The following is a 20,417-nucleotide window of genomic DNA, read 5'->3' as shown; positions in this document are numbered from 1 at the left end:
ACAATATTAAATTGTTCACCCTGTCCATATTTTACTATAATTGTCCTTTGGAGTTTACATACATTAAAATACTAATGCGAGATAAAGCAAACACTGCTTAATGAAATACTCACAAAATTGGTAAATGAAACAAGAACATGTGAATAAATAGAAGCTGACTGCATTTGATATATGGCAGGGCTTCAGTTGTCTTTTTGCTCGACATACACTTGGGCTGTAGTTTGTGTTTGTTGTACTTGTGTTTCAGTGTTTCTCTGTCTTTCTTACTTTGTTGTTTCATTTCCTTTACTACAGCAGGAGGTGGGAGGAAGCCTTGTTTGGCCGGCAGGGGGCAGGCTTAAATCAGCAGGTCAGCTGGTCTCCCAGCAACACGGTGTAAATAACTTGTTGATTCCCTGTGGGCTGCTGGAGAGCATGAAAGAGCTGAGGAGAAATGAATGAAACGAATGAAACACTGATTTGAACCTGGTTATTTAAAGAGCTAGATTAAGGGACGTTAAGGTGCATCCTGGAAGCAAGACCCCGAGGCAAAAGTACAGGTACAAATCCAGCTTTACAATACCCTTTTGGAGAGGATAATATAAGCTAACGTAGCTATCACGTTAGCGTTTACTGTAGCACTATAGCGTACGATAGTTTATCTATTCAGTTTACTACCCACTATCTTATGTTGTCTTGTAGAATTAGCGATACAAATTGTTCTGGATGATTTACCTGAGGTTTTAGTAGTTAATGCCCATGTTAACATAGCAAGCTGAAGTAATAACCTAGCGGCTAGACGATAGCTGAGGCTAGCTAGCAACAGTAATAACGAGATTAACCACACAGCTGTTAGTGAACGTAAATTACGTTAGAACCTAGTAAGAGCCTTCTAAGCACGTTAGGCTAAGCTAAGGGTTAGCTAATAAAGGCAACGAGATAATGCGTTTCTTTCTGAAATGCCCAGTTATAAACACGAATGCCTTCTGTTATAGCTAACATTAAATCAGGTGAAATGTCTTGTAAGGAGTTGGATGTACAGTTGCAAGAAAACCATTGAATGTGACAATGTGACCCCTTGGAATTACCTGTATTTCTGCATAAATTGGTCATAAAATGTGTTCTGATCTTCATCTAAGTCACAACAATAGACAAACACAGTCTGCTTAAACTAATACCACACAAACAATTATATGTTTTCATGTTTTTATTGAACACACCATGTAAACATTCACAGTGCAGGGTGAAGGCTAATAATAATAATAATAATAATTTCAATTTATATAGCGCCTTTCACGAAACCCAAGGACGCTTAAGACTACTTCAAGAGCTAATTGGAGTCAGGAGTCAGCCAACCTGGAGTCCAATCAATGAGACGAGATTGGAGGTGTTGGTTAAAGCTGCCCTGCCCTATAAAAAATACACACCAATTTTGAATTAGCTATTCTTAAGAAGCATTGCCAGATGTGAACCATGCCTCGCACCAAAGAGCTCTCAGAAGACCTACCATTAAGAATTGTTGACTTGCATAAAGCTGGAAAGGGTTACAAAAGTATCTCTAAAAGCCTTGATGTTCATCAGTGCACGGTAAGACAAGTTGTCTATAAATGGAGAAAGTTCAGCACTGTTGCTACTCTCCCTAGGAGTGGCCGTCCTGTAAAGATGACTGCAAGAGCACAGCGCAGAATGCTCAATGGGGTGAAGAAGAATCCTAGAGTGTCAGCTAGAGACTTAAAGAAATCTCTGGCACATGCTAACATCTCTGTTGACGAATCTACGATACGTAAAACACTGAACAAGAATGGAGTTCATGGGAGGACACCACGGAGGAAACCACTGCTGTCCAGAAAAAACATTGCTGCACGTTTGAAGTTTGCAAAAGAGCACCTGGATGTTCCACAGCACTACTGGCAAAATATTCTGTGGACAGATGAAACCAAAGTTGAGTTGTTTGGAAGGAACACACAACGCTATGTGTGGAGAATCCAAAGGGTTCACATACTTTTTCTTGCAACTGTATTTGCTAATTAACCATGTGTAATGTTCTCAAGGAAAACGTTACTCGGTTAGCTTTAAACAGTTTAACTATGCAATGGGAAGGGAAATGCGGTTAAAACCAAACCAAAACCACATTCAAAGGAGCTAAACCAAATTGGAGGATAACATTACGCCAATTAAATAATTGTAAATGAGTCAAATCAATCAATCACCTTTTATTTTGTTATGAGGCTGCATGTAACTATTCTTCAGGAAGATCCACTGAGGAGATTCCTCTCCCAAGATGGACAGAAGTGCAATAAATGTTGAGTATGCAGAACAGACCAACATAATAACAGTATGTTGTACAATCCATGTCACAAAATGTGAATTAGAACATGTGAAAAAGATGGATCCAGAAGGTTATCAAGCAGCTTCGAGATGTGGCCAGCATCAGATCTTGAGCCACATAACCTCCAAAATGTAAGCTGGAAAGAAGACGGGCTACTCAAACACAAAAAAAGCACACAAACATACAGGAAGATATCAAATATAGTTCACAAATAGGAGGTCAGCAGCGCAGAATAAATAGCAGTGTAGAAATGCAAAACTGTCACTCTGTAGTAGCTGCTTCAATAGAGGTGCTAATGTAGACCTGTGAAACAACTGAACTGCAATATGTGTATAAGCCGGTGTTACCATTTATTTTAAGATAATGTATGGCCTGTTTCTTGTAGGTCAAACAGGCAGCTGATGGTTGCTTGCTAGCAAATGGGGCTGTTTGACAAGTTGGCAGCATGGCTGGGGTTGAAGAAGGAGGTGAATGTTCTTTGTCTCGGTTTGGACAACAGTGGAAAAACCACCATCATCAACCAGCTGAAGCCCGCTAATGTAAGTCTGACCAACACTTTCTACACATTGCACCTTTAGGTAGCATTGGTGTATTTCTGATATAACTAAGGTATGCATGTTTCACTCAAAACAGATGGGTTAAGTAGAGGTGTCAATAAAACTGGTTTAGATTCTAATTCTTTATTCACATTTCATTCTGTTTTAATTGGGCCTGGTCCAACGTAACAGAGAGTCTGGTTTAGCTTGATGACTGTTTTAAAACAGCCAGATCTTTCTTGACACACCAGTTCTGAAAACTGCAAATGGGGCAAAGTCTGTTTTTTTCCAGATGTGTCCTTACTTTCTCAGTAATTAAACAGCCTTCTTTCATTTGTATCTTCCTCCTTTATCCTGCCCATCTCTCTCTGCCACTCATCTCGTTAAAAAACACCCATCTCTCCAAAACATATACGAGCCGTCCATTATCAGACAGGCAAACAAAATGGTGTCTGATCCCACCCACATACTCCACCCAGAATTCCAGCTCCTACCTTCTGGTAGAAGATTCAGGGTTCCCAAGAGCAGGCTGAACCGCTATAAGCACTCATTCCTACCTATGTCGATTAACCTTCTTAACATTCACATGAAATGAAATGTAGTCAAATGTAATGAAATGTACTTTTTAAATGTTGGCCATGAGGGGTAGTGCAATAGGTCGCCATTGTCAGTATGTGCGTCTGTGTTTGTTCAAACGGTGTATGACTGATGATATGTGTATGTCTCTTAATGTCCACTATGTTTGTATATGTACATGTATGCTGAACTGCAGGATGGGGTCCAGAACAAATTTCCTTACGGGGACAATAAAGTATATCGTATCGTATCGTATCTGGAGAATCAAAATCCACAACGTGATCTGACATTTTGTGACAATTCGTTTGAAACCGTTATACAGATGTACTGCTGAGTTTTTTACGGCTTCAAACATAGCTCAGCCTATTATAATCAAGGCGTGTAACTATCCATTTTATAATCATCTTTAAATGTATCTACAGAACACTTGTGATTTTTTGCAGGTTAATGGCTACCGGGAAATAGATGTTTCTAATGTATTCTCATTATTAAGGTTTTTATTTAAAATATGCTGCGTTTGTTTTTCCAGGCCCAGGCACAAGACATCGTCCCAACTATTGGCTTCAGTATTGAGAAGTTTAAGACATCCAGGTAGCTGTTGATCATTAAACAACAATGTGTTGGTCTTTCAATTAAATTGGTCATCCAAGAAATGTCATGTCATCTTCTAATACTAGCATATTTCTGACTTAAATAAATGAATATCATATTGAAGAATTCCGATACATTATCATGTGTTTATTCAAACTATACAATGGCAATGAGCGTGTAAAAGCTTTCTCTCTTCCCTTCTTGTAGTCTGTCTTTCACAGTGTTTGACATGTCTGGTCAAGGCAGGTACAGAAACCTTTGGGAACACTACTACAAGTGAGTGTTCTTGCATTTAAAGAAACATAAAAACCAATTCTAGTTGCCGTTAGATGTTCATATTAATTATTATGTTGTCTTTATTTTCTCTTCTTTCTCAGGGAAGGCCAGGCTATCATATTTGTCATTGATAGTGTAGACAAACTGAGGATGGTAGTAGCCAAAGAAGAACTGGACACATTACTAAACCACCCTGGTACGCTCATATGTTACAGTTGTTTAAAATGTCAACACGTTTTTATTTTTGCCAACAACAGATATCTAATATTTACTACTCAAGTTGTCTAGATTTCACATTGTTCCAAGTACAACGGAATGAAATGTCTGATTTATACCACTAACTTCCTCTCACTACAGATATTAAACACAGGAGGATTCCCATCCTGTTCTTTGCAAACAAGATGGATGTCAGGGACGCTCTGTCTTCTGTCAAGGTCTCACAGCTGCTGTGTTTGGCAAATATCAAGGACAAACCCTGGCACATCTGGTATGAACATACATGCAGTACTGTTTCCATACTAGTATCCAAAGATGTAAAAAAGGATTTTTGTTTTTACTAATCGGACGTGTTGATTTGTTTCAGTGCCACTGATGCTCTGAAAGGAGAAGGTTTACAGGAGGGAGTCGACTGGCTACAAGGTAAGCTGAGAGTGTGTGTGGTCGATTGTGATCTGCTGGCTGCTTATCCCACAGTGCAGTTTATTAGACATTTTAGGATACAACAAATGAATGCACAAGAGCTTATTTCCTTTGAGGTCCTTTGGGTGTAGTTGTATAGTGTTCCACTTCATCAACATGTGTTTTTTTTCTTTCTATCACGTATAACGCTCGCATTCAAATCCTTCCATAGATCAAATCATACAGTGAGTACTGGGTGTGTTGTAAGTGTGGTGGTATTTAGTATGTTAATGCTTAGCTATAAAAGTGTATGTAAACCCCCTCACTTTTCCTTACCATGTTTACTGTGTTTCTATGACGTTAGTCTTAAAATAGCTGAGTGAGCAAATGTTTAATCTGGACCAGGGGTCGGCAACCCCTGGCACGTGTGCCACCGTAACCAGTGGCACACTAGGAATAAGTGTGCAAAATATTAAAATTGTATTTTCGGATCCTGAACGAGGCCGCCGCCAGGGCGCGTCTCCCCGTTACCTGCAGAAGGAAGCCATGCACGCAGCGCAGCCCCGCTCTCTTTAACTCCAGACGACTTTCTGCCGCTTTCCTCCGTGGTGCAGTGCTGATCGTTTCACCACAGAGGACAGCACTTCACAAATTGCAGTACCCATAGGAGCTGTACAAATGCCGCAGTTTTTGCGGGCTGTGTCTTTAGTTGAAAGCCCAGTGGCGATCTGCTCGTCTCTCATCGAAATAACATGCTACACAGGGGCGGACTGGCCATGTCTGTTCTGGAGAGTCGCAGAACGGACGATCGTCCTTATTATTATGCCATTTAAAACAATTATTTAAATTTGTTTGTTAAATTCGCTAACAGGTCCACACACTGCTTCCCCGCAGCGAGGCTCCCCCCGCCCTCCTGTTGAAAGTTCACGAGCGCCGAGCTCTTCACGTGTGGCGCGTTATAATATGTCTCTTATCTCTGTGATTTAAAGTCAGTTTGGATTCATGGCATGTACAAGAAGTCCAATCACCCATAGAAACGTCTCCTCTAGTGTCATCCATTCCTCTGTTGGTGATCCACATGTTGTATGTTGGTTTCCTCCTTTATGAGAAACAGTGGTACATAAATAACACAGTTTGGTTTTGTTGTTTTTACACAACTTGCTGTATATTTAGCTGTATTTAGCCATATATTCAGTGTTTTTCTTTTATTTCCAGATCAAATCAAGACAATGAGAACGTGAAGGAATGAAGATGGATGTGCTGGAAGAAGCAGCATTCCTCCAAGTCTTATGTGAAGATTGGTTGATTCTGTTTTCAGAGGTACCATGGGACAGTGATGTTTTTAATTTTGTATTTAGATGGTAAAATTAAATTATTACATGATTCTTCTGGTACTAGTAATGAAAGTACAAATGATACCACTGATAATGCCAAGTCAATGAGATACATAGAAATTGGAAACTTTAACAATTTTTTTTGCGACGTACGTGTCTTTTTTTCCAGGCAAGCGTTTTGAGTTCAAGCTAATAATGTGTTTATTAGGTTTAACTCTCTTTCTAAAGGGGGAGTTACATTTAAACAAAAACATCTATTTATATTATCCCTTCCACTCTTAATATTGTTGAGAGTTCCAGAGGGAACATGATTATTTTGATTGGTGCTGTCTTTATTTTAGGGAGCATGGATACCTGGAAGGTTTGTAAAAAAGACATGATTGGATGTGTCATTGTGTATGTGTTAGCCCCTTAACTCTCCCATGTGTTCCACAAATGAAATGTGCCAGATTCCTGGAGGAGAAAGCACATGTTTTACAAAACACCAATATTAGATATTTGTGGCCTGATGTGCTACAATCATATTCATTTCCACACAGCAGGGAATACATGCTCAGATTGAATGTCCACTAATTGAAATCAGGTGGCAGTCTCTCTCTGCCTGTCTCAAGCCTCCATGCATCAGATTAAAAACGTTTAGCAGTGACGTTAAGTACGTGCAATCTGTGCAGGGCTATTACATACAAAATAACCTGTAGGAAAGTTCATTTGTTTCCAGCACTGAAATATGCCAAATGCTCCAATTTCTTTTTGTATGTCTCTCAAGGCCTCTGTAGCTACATTATTACGTGTGTTTGAAGCATCACAGCATGTCAGTTAACAATCATTTACTTCTTCAACAGAAGCACATTTTTGTATTTATTTTACAAATGCAAAAACTTGGATATTGGGTCACATATAAAGCAAGAGTTACTATATCGTCCCTGCAGCTAATATATTCTTGCAGCTCTACTGATGTTTGAATAATATTGCTCTCTTTGAAAATATATTTTTGTGCATTAAAGATTACATTTAATGTAGATTTGTTACTTGTGGTTGCATGTACCTGTATAGTAAACTTAGCTGTAAAAAGTGATTGTTATGAAGTGAATGTAAAGTGAATTAGTTTGCTTAAAATCAGAACTTGTCTTTACAAAGTTATTTCAACCAGTGTTATTTTTTTACTTTGTCTTACTCCATTGCCCAAGAAAAAACCTAATAATATAATGTACTCATTCTACTCCAGTGATTCAAAGGCACACCACTAGAAAAAGGAAAATCATCTGCTCAGTCTGCACACAGTTTTTAATGCAATCCTTTGATCATCTGCTTTAGTCTCTGACTGAATGCTTGCATTAAAAGCAATTGCTGTACAGATCAGAGTGTGTGGTTGCTTTTAGCTTTTGTGCATCACCTCATCTGAAAGGAAGGGGGGTTACTGTTTCTGAGTAATGTCAGGGCAAAGAGTATCAACTAACCAACATGTACATTCAAATATTTTAAATAATAGTGTTTTATATCATATACATACACCGCTTTATCATGTTCTTTAATTTCTCTTCTGCAGAACTATTTTAATAACAACTATGTAGTCAGAAAATATCAGCTTGATATCACCCATGGAGACACTAAAATGTACGGCAAGAATGCATGGGGTGGATAGGATGAAAAAACTTCCTTTACATTTTTTTTTAGTTTAGTTATTTAAGTCGTGAGTGAATGAAAAGAAAAATCATGCTTAGTCGGGCCACCAACAGATCTACCAATCCTTCATATCAAGTACTTTATTTGTGTTTGAAGACAAGAAACACAAGCTGGAAAGTGTAGTTTTGTTGCTTTTTGAAATATATAACTGTATTGGATTTATTTTGCAAGTAGACATAACCAATGGAAATGGATCTTCCTGTTACTTTAAGCCCACTCATATCAGTGTCTTCGTGTAGACCACTGGGGGACGCCCAAGTCCAAGATATTGAAATTGAGCTTGTAGGTGTTTTAAGGTCACCACATTGATTTTCTAATTATATTGTCTATTTATAACTGTAAGACATTTCAGAGTGAAGATTTACTTTCCATGTTCATATCCTTAAGACACCATATGTTATCCATAACAAGGAGAGGAGTCCTGTGAGACCATGTTTCATATTCTCCTGACATCTCATTCAAAACGAGAAGACCCTGTGAGCACTAGTTCACTTTAGCATCAGATACTGTATGTTAGATTGTTACTAAATGAGCTTTGTTGTTGATAACATTGTACGTGTTTATTTTTAAGAATAAATACTGTGTAAAATGAATATTGGTTCATGATTTGGAATCATTACTCATGCTATCTTCTCGTGCTTTCTGTCTCTCTCTCGTTCTATGTGCCTTTCTCTCTCACGAACATCTTGAGGGTGCCAGCAACAGCTGCTCATTAAACATTGAGTCCTCAGCCCTGTAGAATGTATTTGGTTAAACATAAACATTTGTCGGTTGTACAAGTGGATTACATTTTTTATTATTTGTAGTGACACATTGTGTTAATCCGTTACAATAAAGAAGGAACCGTGTGTCGTTAGCATCATCAAGCCTCAAACAGGTAGATACTCAGCCTCAGTGTTTGGTTTGAGAAAGTGTCAAGTTCATGTGGCAGCCATCTGTCAAACATGCAGTTAGAAAGCTGTCCAGCTGTCTTCCGGATGTTTTAGATTTTGGCATCAGTATCAGACTGAATCAGATGTCAAACTTAATCACAGTCAATTAACAGTATTGCGATTGCTTAACTTTCTTTGTGGCAAACTGATCAAAGATTGAATAAGAAGTTATATGGCCCATAGTGTTATTAATAGAAAAAACTTCAGAAATAAAACATGTATTAGAATGAACAAATTCTACAATAATCGTCCCACAAATGAACGATTACAATGTGAAATGAATGAATATTTATCAAAAGATAATTAGCGTATATTTCACATCTCACAAGACTTCACGATGCAGTCCTATCAACTGATACAATTAAGCACAATTTAAATGTTGTCCAACAATGTAAACCTTCAAATACAGAATATATTGGCCTCTGTCCTTGGTGCTCAAACGGGGCGCTGTGTGTTTCTACAGGTCAAAAATAATCTCATCAGCCTTTCCCTTTATGAGCTGAGACCTCAGACCTCTTTAGCAAATAACTACTCCTTTACACCGTCCTCATAGTGTGTGTGTGTGTGTGTGTGTGTGTGTGTGTGTTTTAGCTTCTTCTTTTAAAGTCAGACTGTATCATTAAATCTCTTCTGCAGCTCTTCAGGATCCATCCTAATTGGATGTCTGTCAGTTTTGACAAGAGTAGCCGAGATTAAACGATGTAAGGCAGAGGCGGCCATTAAGTAGACGCAGTTGCTTGATATATCCAGAAGAGAAAGTGGCAGGCATACATAGAACGCCCAAATGTTTCTAATTGCTCAAAGATGGGGAGCATTTTAGTCATATAATTATTCCACTTTGGGCCCAAGTTTCGAGGTTAACAAGCCTGGGTATATCGAATTCTTGATGAGCGTTAAATTGAAGCACTTTTTTGCGTTCGTCATCCGCACCAATACTCTGCTCCTGTTGAGCAAACGTAATTGCGGTTGTAAGGTAAAATGCCAGCTGTATAGATGGTGACAGCTGATAAAAGGCCACATGAAGTATGGCTGCGCAATTAGGGCCGTTACGCGTCCGGTACGGTGGAACAGGAGCCACTGGAAGCATAGGCTACTTCAAGCACAAAGTAGTAGCCTACAATAAAGATAATAAAATAAAACGGTGATAATAAAATACATATTAAGCTATTAAGAGGTACAAAAATAGTAATACAAAAAACATACAACAATCCACATTGAGTGAAGGAATCTCTCCCACGTCCTCAGTCAGGACACTCTGACGTGTTTCCATGCAAGGTGCTTAATAAGAACGACATTTGGTTTCTCTGACGTGTGTATCAGCCCGCTGACGGCACATGCCCCCTTATAAGCCTCAGTAAGTCACCCGGAGACCTCCACCAACGTTTCATTTCACTGTTCCTCGCGGTGCAAAGGGGGAAACAAGGCTCTTAAAAACATCCAACTGTTCTGCTCTCTTTTTCCAGACTCAGGTGCCCCAGCACATGACTTTAGAAATACTTAAGGTAAGTTCTGCATGTGTTTTCTAAGCTTTGGTAAGCTGTTTGACTGCGTTTATCATATTTTAGAGTATGATACATTTGTTATTTGCGCAGGACCAAAGTGCAGATCTTCATGTTGAGGGTCATTATCCACAATATCATTTGGATAAGGCTGTTTTGAACCTATCGTGTTTATATTTTAGTCGTGAATGCTGTGCGTAATTGGAATTTTACGCGCAAGCGTCCGGATAGAAGGACAAACAACGAAAAGAGAAAAAGGGTTTGATCAAAATGCGCAGCTAGAAGACAAACTGCGATTATTTTCAAAAATGTTCACATATTTGTTTGATTATTTTCTTAAAAATGTATATAGGAAATAACATTTATAGGCATATTTGAGTGAATTAAAGGGAATGTATTTTAACTTATTTTTTCTTTGTTTGAAGGAATATAAATAGATTAATAGAGCTGCCAGGTTTGTTTTTTTATACATTTTCACGTTACTTTTCTGAAAATGAAGAGTGAGATTCGACGCAAATAACCTGTTCTGAGTTTGGAGAGACATGCTATAGCTTTCATGACCAATCGACCGCATTGAATCCATTAAATCAGCTAATTAAACATTAAGTGGTGGCTATTTTTATTACAGCATTCCCGTTCAACAAGTCAATGCATTTTTGAACATCTGATCCAACCAGCTGAAAATCTAAAATGTATCTTTATATTAAACGAACCGAAAACTCAAAATGGTGTAGAGGCTTAATCCCAATTTATTGTTCTTTTTTATTATTATTTTACTTATTATGATACTTTTTTATCCGTGTGGCAGCAGGTCTCCATGCCCTCCCGTTCCTAGCGGCATACCGGTGCGACAATGACCATCCATGTAGAGGGGCTTGTGGCTATCGCGATCTTCTATCTACTGATCCTGGTTGTGGGCATCTGGGCGGCATGGAAGAACAAACACTCCGGGGAGGCGGAGGGGACCAACCGCAGCGAGACCATCATGGTGGGAGGGAGAGACATCGGATTATTTGTCGGTGGATTTACCATGACAGGTAAAGTTTGTATGTAATGCTCAATAAAACTGTGATTTTAGTAGCGATGTTTCTTTAAAACAGGCTTTAAAAACACAAACACAGATATAGTTGATCAATTATTATTTCGTTGTGCAACAATCAATAATAATGAGGAAAACATTACCTTTGCTCAACAAGCAGTGATAGTAATGCTAAGTTTCACACAGCCTATGTATGGTTTCTAAATGACACACGAACATTTCCCCTAACCATGTTAACTAGCACACGGAACATCATGTTTTCCATATGGACGCACCAACATCAGAGCAACATGTATGTTCCAGATGTCGAAAGGTCATTATCTCATGACGTCTTTAGGAGCCTTGCAGGATATGAATTTCCCAATTAACAAAACATATCCTACGTTTGCACATGAACGCACACACTTGTATTTACATTAACTAACACACGAACCTCTATAATGATGATTAGAATCTAATCAGCCTCTTTACGTCCTCTCACATTGGGTCAGTTTTACTTAACGTGGAAGAAGAAGAATTATCAATTATTATTGAATTATCAATGGTATTTGCAATTATCTGCTGATAATTGCAAAGACCATTGATAATTAGCAAAGAGACTTATGGGCCTCTTCTAAATCTGGAAACTGTACTTCAATAACATACAGTCATTATAGTTATATTGAGAAGGTCCAAGACTTGACATAACATTTGCACTGTAAACTCTGTAATTGTATTATTTCCTTTTTTTGTACACGTAAAGAACCAGATGTTTTTTGCTGAACAGAGTTGTTTGAGTATTTTTGTTTTACTTAAAGGTGGGTAGGTAATTTTGGAGAAACCAGCTCGAGTGCGCTTGAATTTGAAAATACACAGCCGGAAAAAATCTGCCACTTCCTTACAGAGCCCCTCCTCCAACACACACGAACGCGCACATGACCAATGAGGGCACGAGATAAATTTGTGCACAGATTGAAGGCTGACAGGCAGGTAGGCCATCCAGTTATTTTAGCCGGGCCTGCTAAAATTATTGGTCGTGCTTTTTACAGTACATTTTTTTATGGATTTTTTGTCAAAGCACGTAAGATATTCATTGTTATCGGGATGTTAAGAGCATTCCATGGAATATAATAAAAAGTGTATCTCGAGCCGGTTTCTCAAACTTACCTACCCCAACTTTAAATAAATGACAAATAAACTCTGTAAGACTCTGTCATACATTTTGTAAGAACTTCTCAGATGTCTCTACTCCTACTAAAATGGACAAGTTAAATGTTATTTTAAATCTGCGTTTTCTCCACTGACATGTTTCTTCTGTACGATTTTCCAGCGACCTGGGTTGGAGGAGGATATATAAATGGCACAGCTGAGTATGTGTATCTACCTGATTATGGCTTGGCTTGGGCACAAGCTCCCTTTGGATATGCCCTCAGCCTTGTTGTGGGTGAGTTGTTAAATCACTATAAAAACACATGTTTAATATTACTTGTGTTCAGGCGTATAACAATATATTTTTGTTAGTTGTTTCTACGTTAACTTACCTAGTGACTATACTGATTGAAATTATTGAGGTGCTGTAAAACCGTCACTGGTGCCATTCATCCTTATAAGAGGGCTAACTCTAACTCCCCTTGTTAAATCCTAAACCTGGTTTTCACTGTAGATTATCAGCCTCTTTTTTGTTTCATTATTAGTTTTGTCAATTTTAACAGATTAATTCAAATAAACTGTCATTTGAATATACATGAGCGCAAACTTGAGTACAAGAGGCAGTTTAATCTAGACCTAGTTATGGCCTGTGGATGGCTGGTACCTTCTAATGTGTCCACTCTTTGTCTCAGGTGGCCTTTTTTTCGCTAAGCCCATGCGCTCAAGAGGTTACGTCACCATGTTGGACCCCTTCCAGCAGATATATGGGAAACGTATGGGTGGACTCCTATTCATACCTGCACTCATGGGAGAGATCTTCTGGTCTGCTGCCATCTTATCTGCCCTTGGTAAGTTTCTGTCAACAATAAAAAAAAATTATAGTGGGATCATATGATTAAAGTGAGTGTTGTCTATATGATGTTGCAGTGACCATAATACCTGTTTGCTCATGACCATAGGTGCCACTCTGAGTGTCATCGTGGACATCAACATCAAGATGTCAGTGGTTATCTCAGCTCTCATTGCAATCTTTTACACCCTGGTTGGAGGACTTTACTCTGTGGCCTACACTGACGTGGTGCAGCTCATCTGTATCTTTATCGGCCTGGTATGTTTATGTTGAGCAGTAGTAAGAGTATTGATTGCCAATAGTGTCATTAGATTTGGTTCTTGAGTAGATTTGTTACATTTCTTGCACAACATGTACTTTGACCTTGACCTTAAAAAATGCTAAAACACTCTAAACTCATTTTCACATATGAAAGGTGCCAAGTGTGACAAAAATGAATTTGTGACAAAATTCTCCAGAAGTTATTTTACCATTTTGCTTATAGGTATTTGGTGTTTATTGCTGTGCTTGTTTCTGGTTGTCTGCAGTGGATCAGTGTCCCTTTTGCTTTGACCAACCCCGCGGTGTCAGACATCACCGTTACTGCTGTGAAGCAGGTGTACCAGTCTCCTTGGAGAGGCAGCATCGGCAAGAACGACACCTGGGTCTGGATCGACAACTTCTGCCTCCTGGTACAGTCACCAGTTATTCACCTCTCAATTGGATAACCAATAATTGGTCTACTTACTAACTAACTAACTAACTAACTAACTAACTACATACCATCAAGTTGAGTAGACAGTCAGAGAATGAATCAGTCATTAAAAATTGAATATACTCCAGCTCTTTTCAAAATCAGTGGTTTCTTATGAAGAGGAATTTCATGCCCTCCTGTTAAATGTGTTTTACAAAGTGTTTACTTTCCAGATTAAGAGTCTAAGGCTAAGTCCCAGTGAGGCACATTTGTGAGTTTGGGCTATAAAGCCAAAAGAGAACTAAAGTTATGCGAGGGTTATTCACTGGTCTCTAAATGTGCTACAGATGCTTGGAGGAATACCCTGGCAGGTGTATTTCCAGAGGGTCCTGTCGGCCTCCTCGGCCACCTACGCCCAGGTCCTCTCCTTCCTGGCTGCTTTTGGGTGCCTGGTCATGGCCGTGCCCTCCGTTCTCATCGGGGCCATTGGGGCCTCCACAGGTTAGAGAGCTCACAGTCTGTGTTTGTGGTTGTTTTTTGGGGGGGGGATGCTCTGGGTGGGTACATGTTGCCCTTAGATCTAAATAGAGCCTGGTAAATAGCAGCTGGTGCACCTCATCCATAATGAAGCAAGAATCCATTTAATAACCACACTGGCTGTGTAAATATTACATTAGAGGGAGGCAAGGGACCAAATTAGTGGTTTGATCTCCAGATTTCCAGGCGTAGGATTCCTCAGTGAACACCAGGATATACAACTTTATTTTGTCTTGTTTTATCATGAAATGAATAATCACAAGCAAACTAAAAATAAATATTGCAATGCTAATAGTTGTGCATGTTTTGTAGCAATTGTATGTTTTACAATATGATGAGTAATCTAAGGCTTACATTGTATTTTACATAATAGTTAATAGAATTTCCGAAAAATTGGAGAAGTTGGTTTCTCTGGAGGCGAGATTAATATGTATTTATGTCACAGTACATGTATACTAGGCACACTGGATATGTCATGTGATCTCTCTGTTGCTCAGACTGGAACCAGACGAGTTATGGGGCCATCGCTCCTAAAGATAGGGACCAAGCCGACATGATTCTACCCATCGTGCTCCAACATCTTTGCCCTCCATTCGTCTCTTTCTTCGGACTTGGTGCAGTGTCTGCAGCTGTCATGTCCTCCGCAGACTCATCCATCCTTTCAGCAAGCTCCATGTTTGCCAGGAACATCTACCAACTTGCTTTCAGACAGTCCGTAAGTACCTGTGTTTGCCCTGAAGTCATCTGAAGTTTTCTGTCAGAGTTTATACAGAACCCATGTTTCTTTGACTGTCCTGCACATGTCACAATACTTTCTTTACTCTTCTCTACCTCCTTAGGCGTCTGACCGTGAGATCGTATGGGTGATGCGCATTACTATCTTTGTATTCGGTGGCCTTGCTACATTGATGGCGCTTGTGACCGGGACAGTTTACGGGCTGTGGTATCTGAGCTCAGATCTGGTTTACGTCATCATCTTCCCCCAGCTGATCAGCGTGCTCTTTGTCAAAGGCACCAACACGTACGGCTCTGTGGCTGCCTACCTGTTCGGCATGCTGCTGCGTATAGGTGGAGGTGAGCCCTACCTGCGGATGCCCCCTTTCATTTATTACCCTGGATGGACCACTGAGCAGAGGATACACCACATGACTGGAGAGATGGAGGATGTGGTTGTCCAGAAGTTCCCCTTTAAGACCGTCTCCATGTTGGCCTCCTTTCTGGGTAACGTTGCTGTCTCCTACCTGGCAAAGTACCTGTTTGAGAGCGGCAAGATTTCACACAAATACGACTTCCTGGATGCAGTGGTGTCCAAGCACAGTGGAGAGATTATGGATAAGACGACGCTTGTGACCCGTGGAAACAACATTGGGCTGTCGGAGATGGCGCCCGTCAAACCGCGGCTGAGCGTGACCTTGGCGGCGGCCTTCAAACGGCGAGACACACTGGCGGCTGAAACAGTGGAGGAGGAGGATGAGTCCAGCCCTGATTCCTCCCACCATGATGAATAATGACAATCTCAGGAAGAAAAGAAAAAAACTTGAGAGTGAACTGTCAGAGAACTGGTTACTCTGTCTGACCTTCCAAAAAGAAAAAGGACGAGCAAACATCCGCCCTTGGGACTACAGAAGTACCACAGCCAGCATGTGGTGATACCAGCCACATGGCGGATGTATAAAGTAGAAGCCTGCTAATGTCAGGACATGAAGTTCTCTTTCTGTGAAATACATCAAGCATTCACTCATATAGTACTTAGATAGTAGGGTGTACAGCATCCGTTTTGATTGGTCTCCTTAAAGAAAACTGTCTTAATTTAAATTATTTTCTTCCTTATTTATCACTAAGAAAAAAGCAGATCAAACTGGAGGAGACGTGAGTGCAGATAGAGATGCTGCATGCAGTTTCTACAGAGGAGAAGTAGTGCAATATTTGATGAGGTAGGAAATGGCAAGTATTTAACAAGAAGCAAGTGATGGCACAAGCATAGTTAGAAGGTGGAGGGTTTAATGTACCACATCAATAAAAGCAATAACACATACACATAGTTTGAACGCCTGTTTAAAATAGGATTGTGAGAGTGGAAGTAAAAAAGGAAAAGGAAAACAAAAGTAAGAAAAACCGGATTTTATAGCTTTAATGTCATATCAAGCCACTGAAATTATGTTATGTGCAGCAAACATTTGTATCAATGAAATTATTGTGTTTTGATTCGGGAATCAACTCACACGTAAATATTAACCAACACCCTCAACTCATTAAGTTTGATACAGTTTTGACAGGCTTATTCACAAAAACTGGTAAACCCATGATGACTGTGAATCAGGAAATAAACAATCATTGTATTAAGCTAAGTAGAAAATATACAAGTAGTAAGAGTAGTTGACTTGAAGCATTAGCTGATATTCTCTTTAATGTCAGGTGTAGATTTTATTCATAACTATCAGTGTAAATTAGTGTTTAAAATGTTCTTATATTAAGCTGCCTTAATGAAGCTCGTAAAAACAGAATATTGAATTCCCACAGTTCTGACTGGACTCTGGCTCTGAACAAAGACTTGAATATGAATGTAACCTCTAAGATAAGATAAGATAAGATGGTACTTTATTGATCCCAATTTTGGAAAATGTTTTTGTTGCAGCAGTATAAAAATATCTCAATATATCGAGTAGTGAACTTCTACTGCTGTTTGTGTATGTTTTGTTTGTGATTTTGCAAAGTCAAGCAGTAGCTATTGTAAACAATGTGGCGGCAGGTCCTGCTTCACGTATATATTCAGCAGTGTACAGAATATTTTCACTGTGAAGTGTATGTTTGTATAAATATGGAGAATAATACATACATAGATAACAAATTATGCTGTTTAAAAATGTTCATATAAGATAGAAAGGATGCTGTCTAAATGTTTATTTATTTTTGATGTCATAAAAGATGAAACAATAAAAAAAGAACAAAATATTTCAGGAAAATATATAAATTCTACTTTTGTAGCAAGATAAAATTGGTATGACACATTTCTTCTTCTGACAAACACTGAATACTGGAGGGATTATGTGAACTAATTTATTTTAAAATTATTTAAATCATTTTAATTAATTAAAATGATGTTTCTTAGCTGTTTATTGGTGGTGATGCTGAAACATGAAAAACATCGCGGACGAGAATGTGAGGCATGGGATGACTTTGACCAAAGCTATGTTGACTTGTGTTTAACCAATCATTTTACTGTTGGATTGTCGTATGTTTTTAAACTTAACTTTAAAGGTACAATTATCTTGAGAGAAAGAGCAATTATCAGATGTTGCTGTCCTAGTCTGTAATTATTTTGTGACCCCTCAGATTTATTTTACGGCCCTTGTTTAAAAGGGATATATTTTTCCATATTTTATTGTTAAGCTTAAAATATTGTATTTCAAGCTTCAGACTTTCATCTGTCTGTTATTGTAAAACATGTATGTATATGCATTTTTTAGGTTAACATATTTCTTTAGAAAAAGGTTATTGCATTTGCAGGCGGCCCCAGCTCTCCTTATCTGTCGGGCCCTTCAGCTAGCTGGATGGTAGACGGACAATGAGAACATGTCCGAAAACGTGACTGAAATTACAATCGCTTGGCTTGCATCTTTGTTCCTCTCCACGGCCACAGTGAAAGACGGCATCTTAAAATAGCTCTGCTCTCTGGTTATTTACATTACCTTAAGTGCTGTACTCTCTCGTCTGGTACTCGGGGAGGAGCCATGCGGCGGTGGGTGGGGCAGGAAAGATGGACTTGGGCAGGGGGGTTAGAAAGGTTGTAGCTTACTGGCAACCGTTACCATAAAATCCATCAACGGATGCGCAGGAATGACGCAGGTGCCCCACCCATCCACCGCACCTCCTCCCTCCATCACTGGTGTCCTTTGTGACGTCCTTGAGAACTAAGAGCAATCACGTAAAAAGAGCAGAGGGTGGAGGAAGGGAGAGTGTCCCATCTCCATTCATAGAAAGTGCCTCAGAGAGCACTCATGATAATTAACAATTATGAAGGAAAACAGTCGCTTGTCCAAAAGTCAATCCATTTATTCAAGGATTTGCGGGTGAGGGGGAGAACGTTGGGGGATGGCGTTTACTTTCTTCTAGAGCATTTGGATGTGAACCAAAACAGATGTAACCGTGTATAACTACTGGATATATTTAGAACGTCCTATGATGTCTTTCCAGGAGTCATTGATAATGCCAGTGAACACTTTTGTTCTGCATGTTCAAATTATTTGGGCCTTTTTGTTTGTCTGTTCTTCTACCAAAGCTAATATTTACTTTATTTTAACAGTAAGAACTCCAGATTATGTCATTTTGCTTTCATATTTATTAAATTAAAGTTGAGTCAATCGGTTAAAGACCATGCAAGTTACCCCTTCAAACCTCTCGCACATATCTTTTGGTAGTCTTGGACAGGTGAAATATTGTTTATTATATGATGTACTTATATCAGAAAGGAGAACCAGCAGACTTTAACTCTGGTTGATGGAATCTGAAAATGAACCTTTTTTCTTTCACTAACTTTTGATCTGCTACAGCTGTCTACCTTCTATTCCCAGACTATCCTCAGAAGATAAGAAAGAATTATTGGAATCAAGATCCCATTCGAGCACTTTTCCTCAACGAGGACATGACGAGATGAGATTAAAGAGCCGACCATGCAGTCAGATATACATAGCATGCTGGAGTCAGGCTACCTTCAGAGCTCTCTCTGACTTGAAGCAAGGAGACTGTCCAGGTATCACACTGCTGGCTGCTGATTTGTAATCTGAAATATTGTTGTTTAACTCAGACCCACATTTGCCCTTTTTCCAGCCTGAGCACCTGTGGTAAATCTAGCTAATTACAACTATCAGACTAGGCTACCACGTTACATAAATGAGGTCAACATAATAGCATCAACAAAAATAATTACAAAAATAAATTCCATTGCAACAATGCCTGAAATATTACCATGAACTCAACAACATTTTCATTTAAGAACTACACAGTAGAACAATAAACATTCCCCACAAAAACATAGTAGAAATGTAGTTTTAGTTTAAAGGGGCACTCCACCAATTGAAGACGTGACGCTCAGCTTACTAATCATAAGAACAGTTGCATAATGCCTGCAATATTAACTGGGCGTATGCAGTATGCAAAATGGAAATGTACCTGGCAGGGACTGCTCATGAAAGACACTATTTAATCACATTAAGACAGTTTAAGTATCCTAGAATTTTGGAGAATGACTCATACTAGCAGACACAAAAAATGAATATCCCTCAACCTCTCCTGCTCCCATTTTGTCCTTTCTTTAAGGGGCCTTAAGCTACCACATCATACTTGTGCAAGTTGCATTCTGGGATGTGATTGGATTCCACATCTGGGTGTCACAAAATCCTGCTTATATATGCAGAGAAAATGTTCTACGTCAGCAGATCCAAACATCCATCATTCGGCACAGTGAGGGTCAAACATCGAAATTAATGAACAATATCTTTAACCCGTGTTTTAAGTTGAGGGGGTGCTTTAAATGTATTATTGTAAGTACAGAAACAGTTAAAAATGTGTGATTTGAACAGGATGTAGACTAGAGCATCGAATATGGTTTCCTAATCAGATTGTCTCTTCTCCAGAAATCGTGACACACGGCAGCTCATATCTCATCTGGCTGAGGCACCATCACATTGGCGGGGTCACTATTTATGTCCCTCTTAAGTAATGTCCCCTGTAATGTAATTGCAAGGCATCTAATTGAAACATCGGAGGAGAGGGAGGGATGCAGAAGAAGAAGAATTGATGTAGGTTTCAAAGGGATATATGACAAGTGTGTGGTAAAT

General features: G+C 39.2%; 2 protein-coding genes across 3 annotated transcripts; both read left to right on the top strand.

Annotated features, from left to right (window-relative positions):
- The first annotated feature begins 370 nt into the window (after positions 1-370).
- Positions 371-8,515, top strand: arl6 (ADP-ribosylation factor-like 6). The gene is made up of 8 exons (XM_034216638.1): positions 371-539; positions 2,694-2,847; positions 3,950-4,011; positions 4,219-4,287; positions 4,389-4,483; positions 4,645-4,774; positions 4,871-4,926; positions 6,121-8,515. The coding sequence occupies exons 2-8, from the start codon at positions 2,728-2,730 to the stop codon at positions 6,144-6,146; spliced, it is 558 nt and encodes a 185-aa protein (XP_034072529.1). The 5' UTR covers positions 371-539; positions 2,694-2,727; the 3' UTR covers positions 6,147-8,515.
- Positions 8,516-10,235: 1,720 nt separating this feature from the next.
- Positions 10,236-16,241, top strand: LOC117547775 (high-affinity choline transporter 1-like). 2 transcript variants are annotated; one of them, XM_034218592.1, is made up of 9 exons: positions 10,236-10,356; positions 11,162-11,390; positions 12,702-12,815; positions 13,213-13,368; positions 13,480-13,628; positions 13,898-14,041; positions 14,391-14,544; positions 15,078-15,295; positions 15,420-16,241. In XM_034218592.1, exons 2-9 carry the CDS (start codon positions 11,207-11,209, stop codon positions 16,086-16,088), a joined length of 1,788 nt encoding a protein of 595 aa, XP_034074483.1. In that variant the 5' UTR covers positions 10,236-10,356; positions 11,162-11,206; the 3' UTR covers positions 16,089-16,241. The 2 variants fall into 2 exon arrangements, with proteins under 2 accessions (XP_034074483.1, XP_034074492.1); XM_034218601.1 differs by having other exon boundaries at positions 10,237-10,356; positions 11,165-11,390.
- The last annotated feature ends 4,176 nt before the right edge of the window (positions 16,242-20,417 follow it).

The sequence above is a fragment of the Gymnodraco acuticeps genome, unplaced genomic scaffold, assembly GCF_902827175.1.
Source record: "Gymnodraco acuticeps unplaced genomic scaffold, fGymAcu1.1, whole genome shotgun sequence".
In the NCBI taxonomy this organism is placed as follows: Eukaryota; Metazoa; Chordata; class Actinopteri; order Perciformes; family Bathydraconidae; genus Gymnodraco; species Gymnodraco acuticeps.
This window is presented reverse-complemented; position numbering and strand designations above follow the sequence as displayed.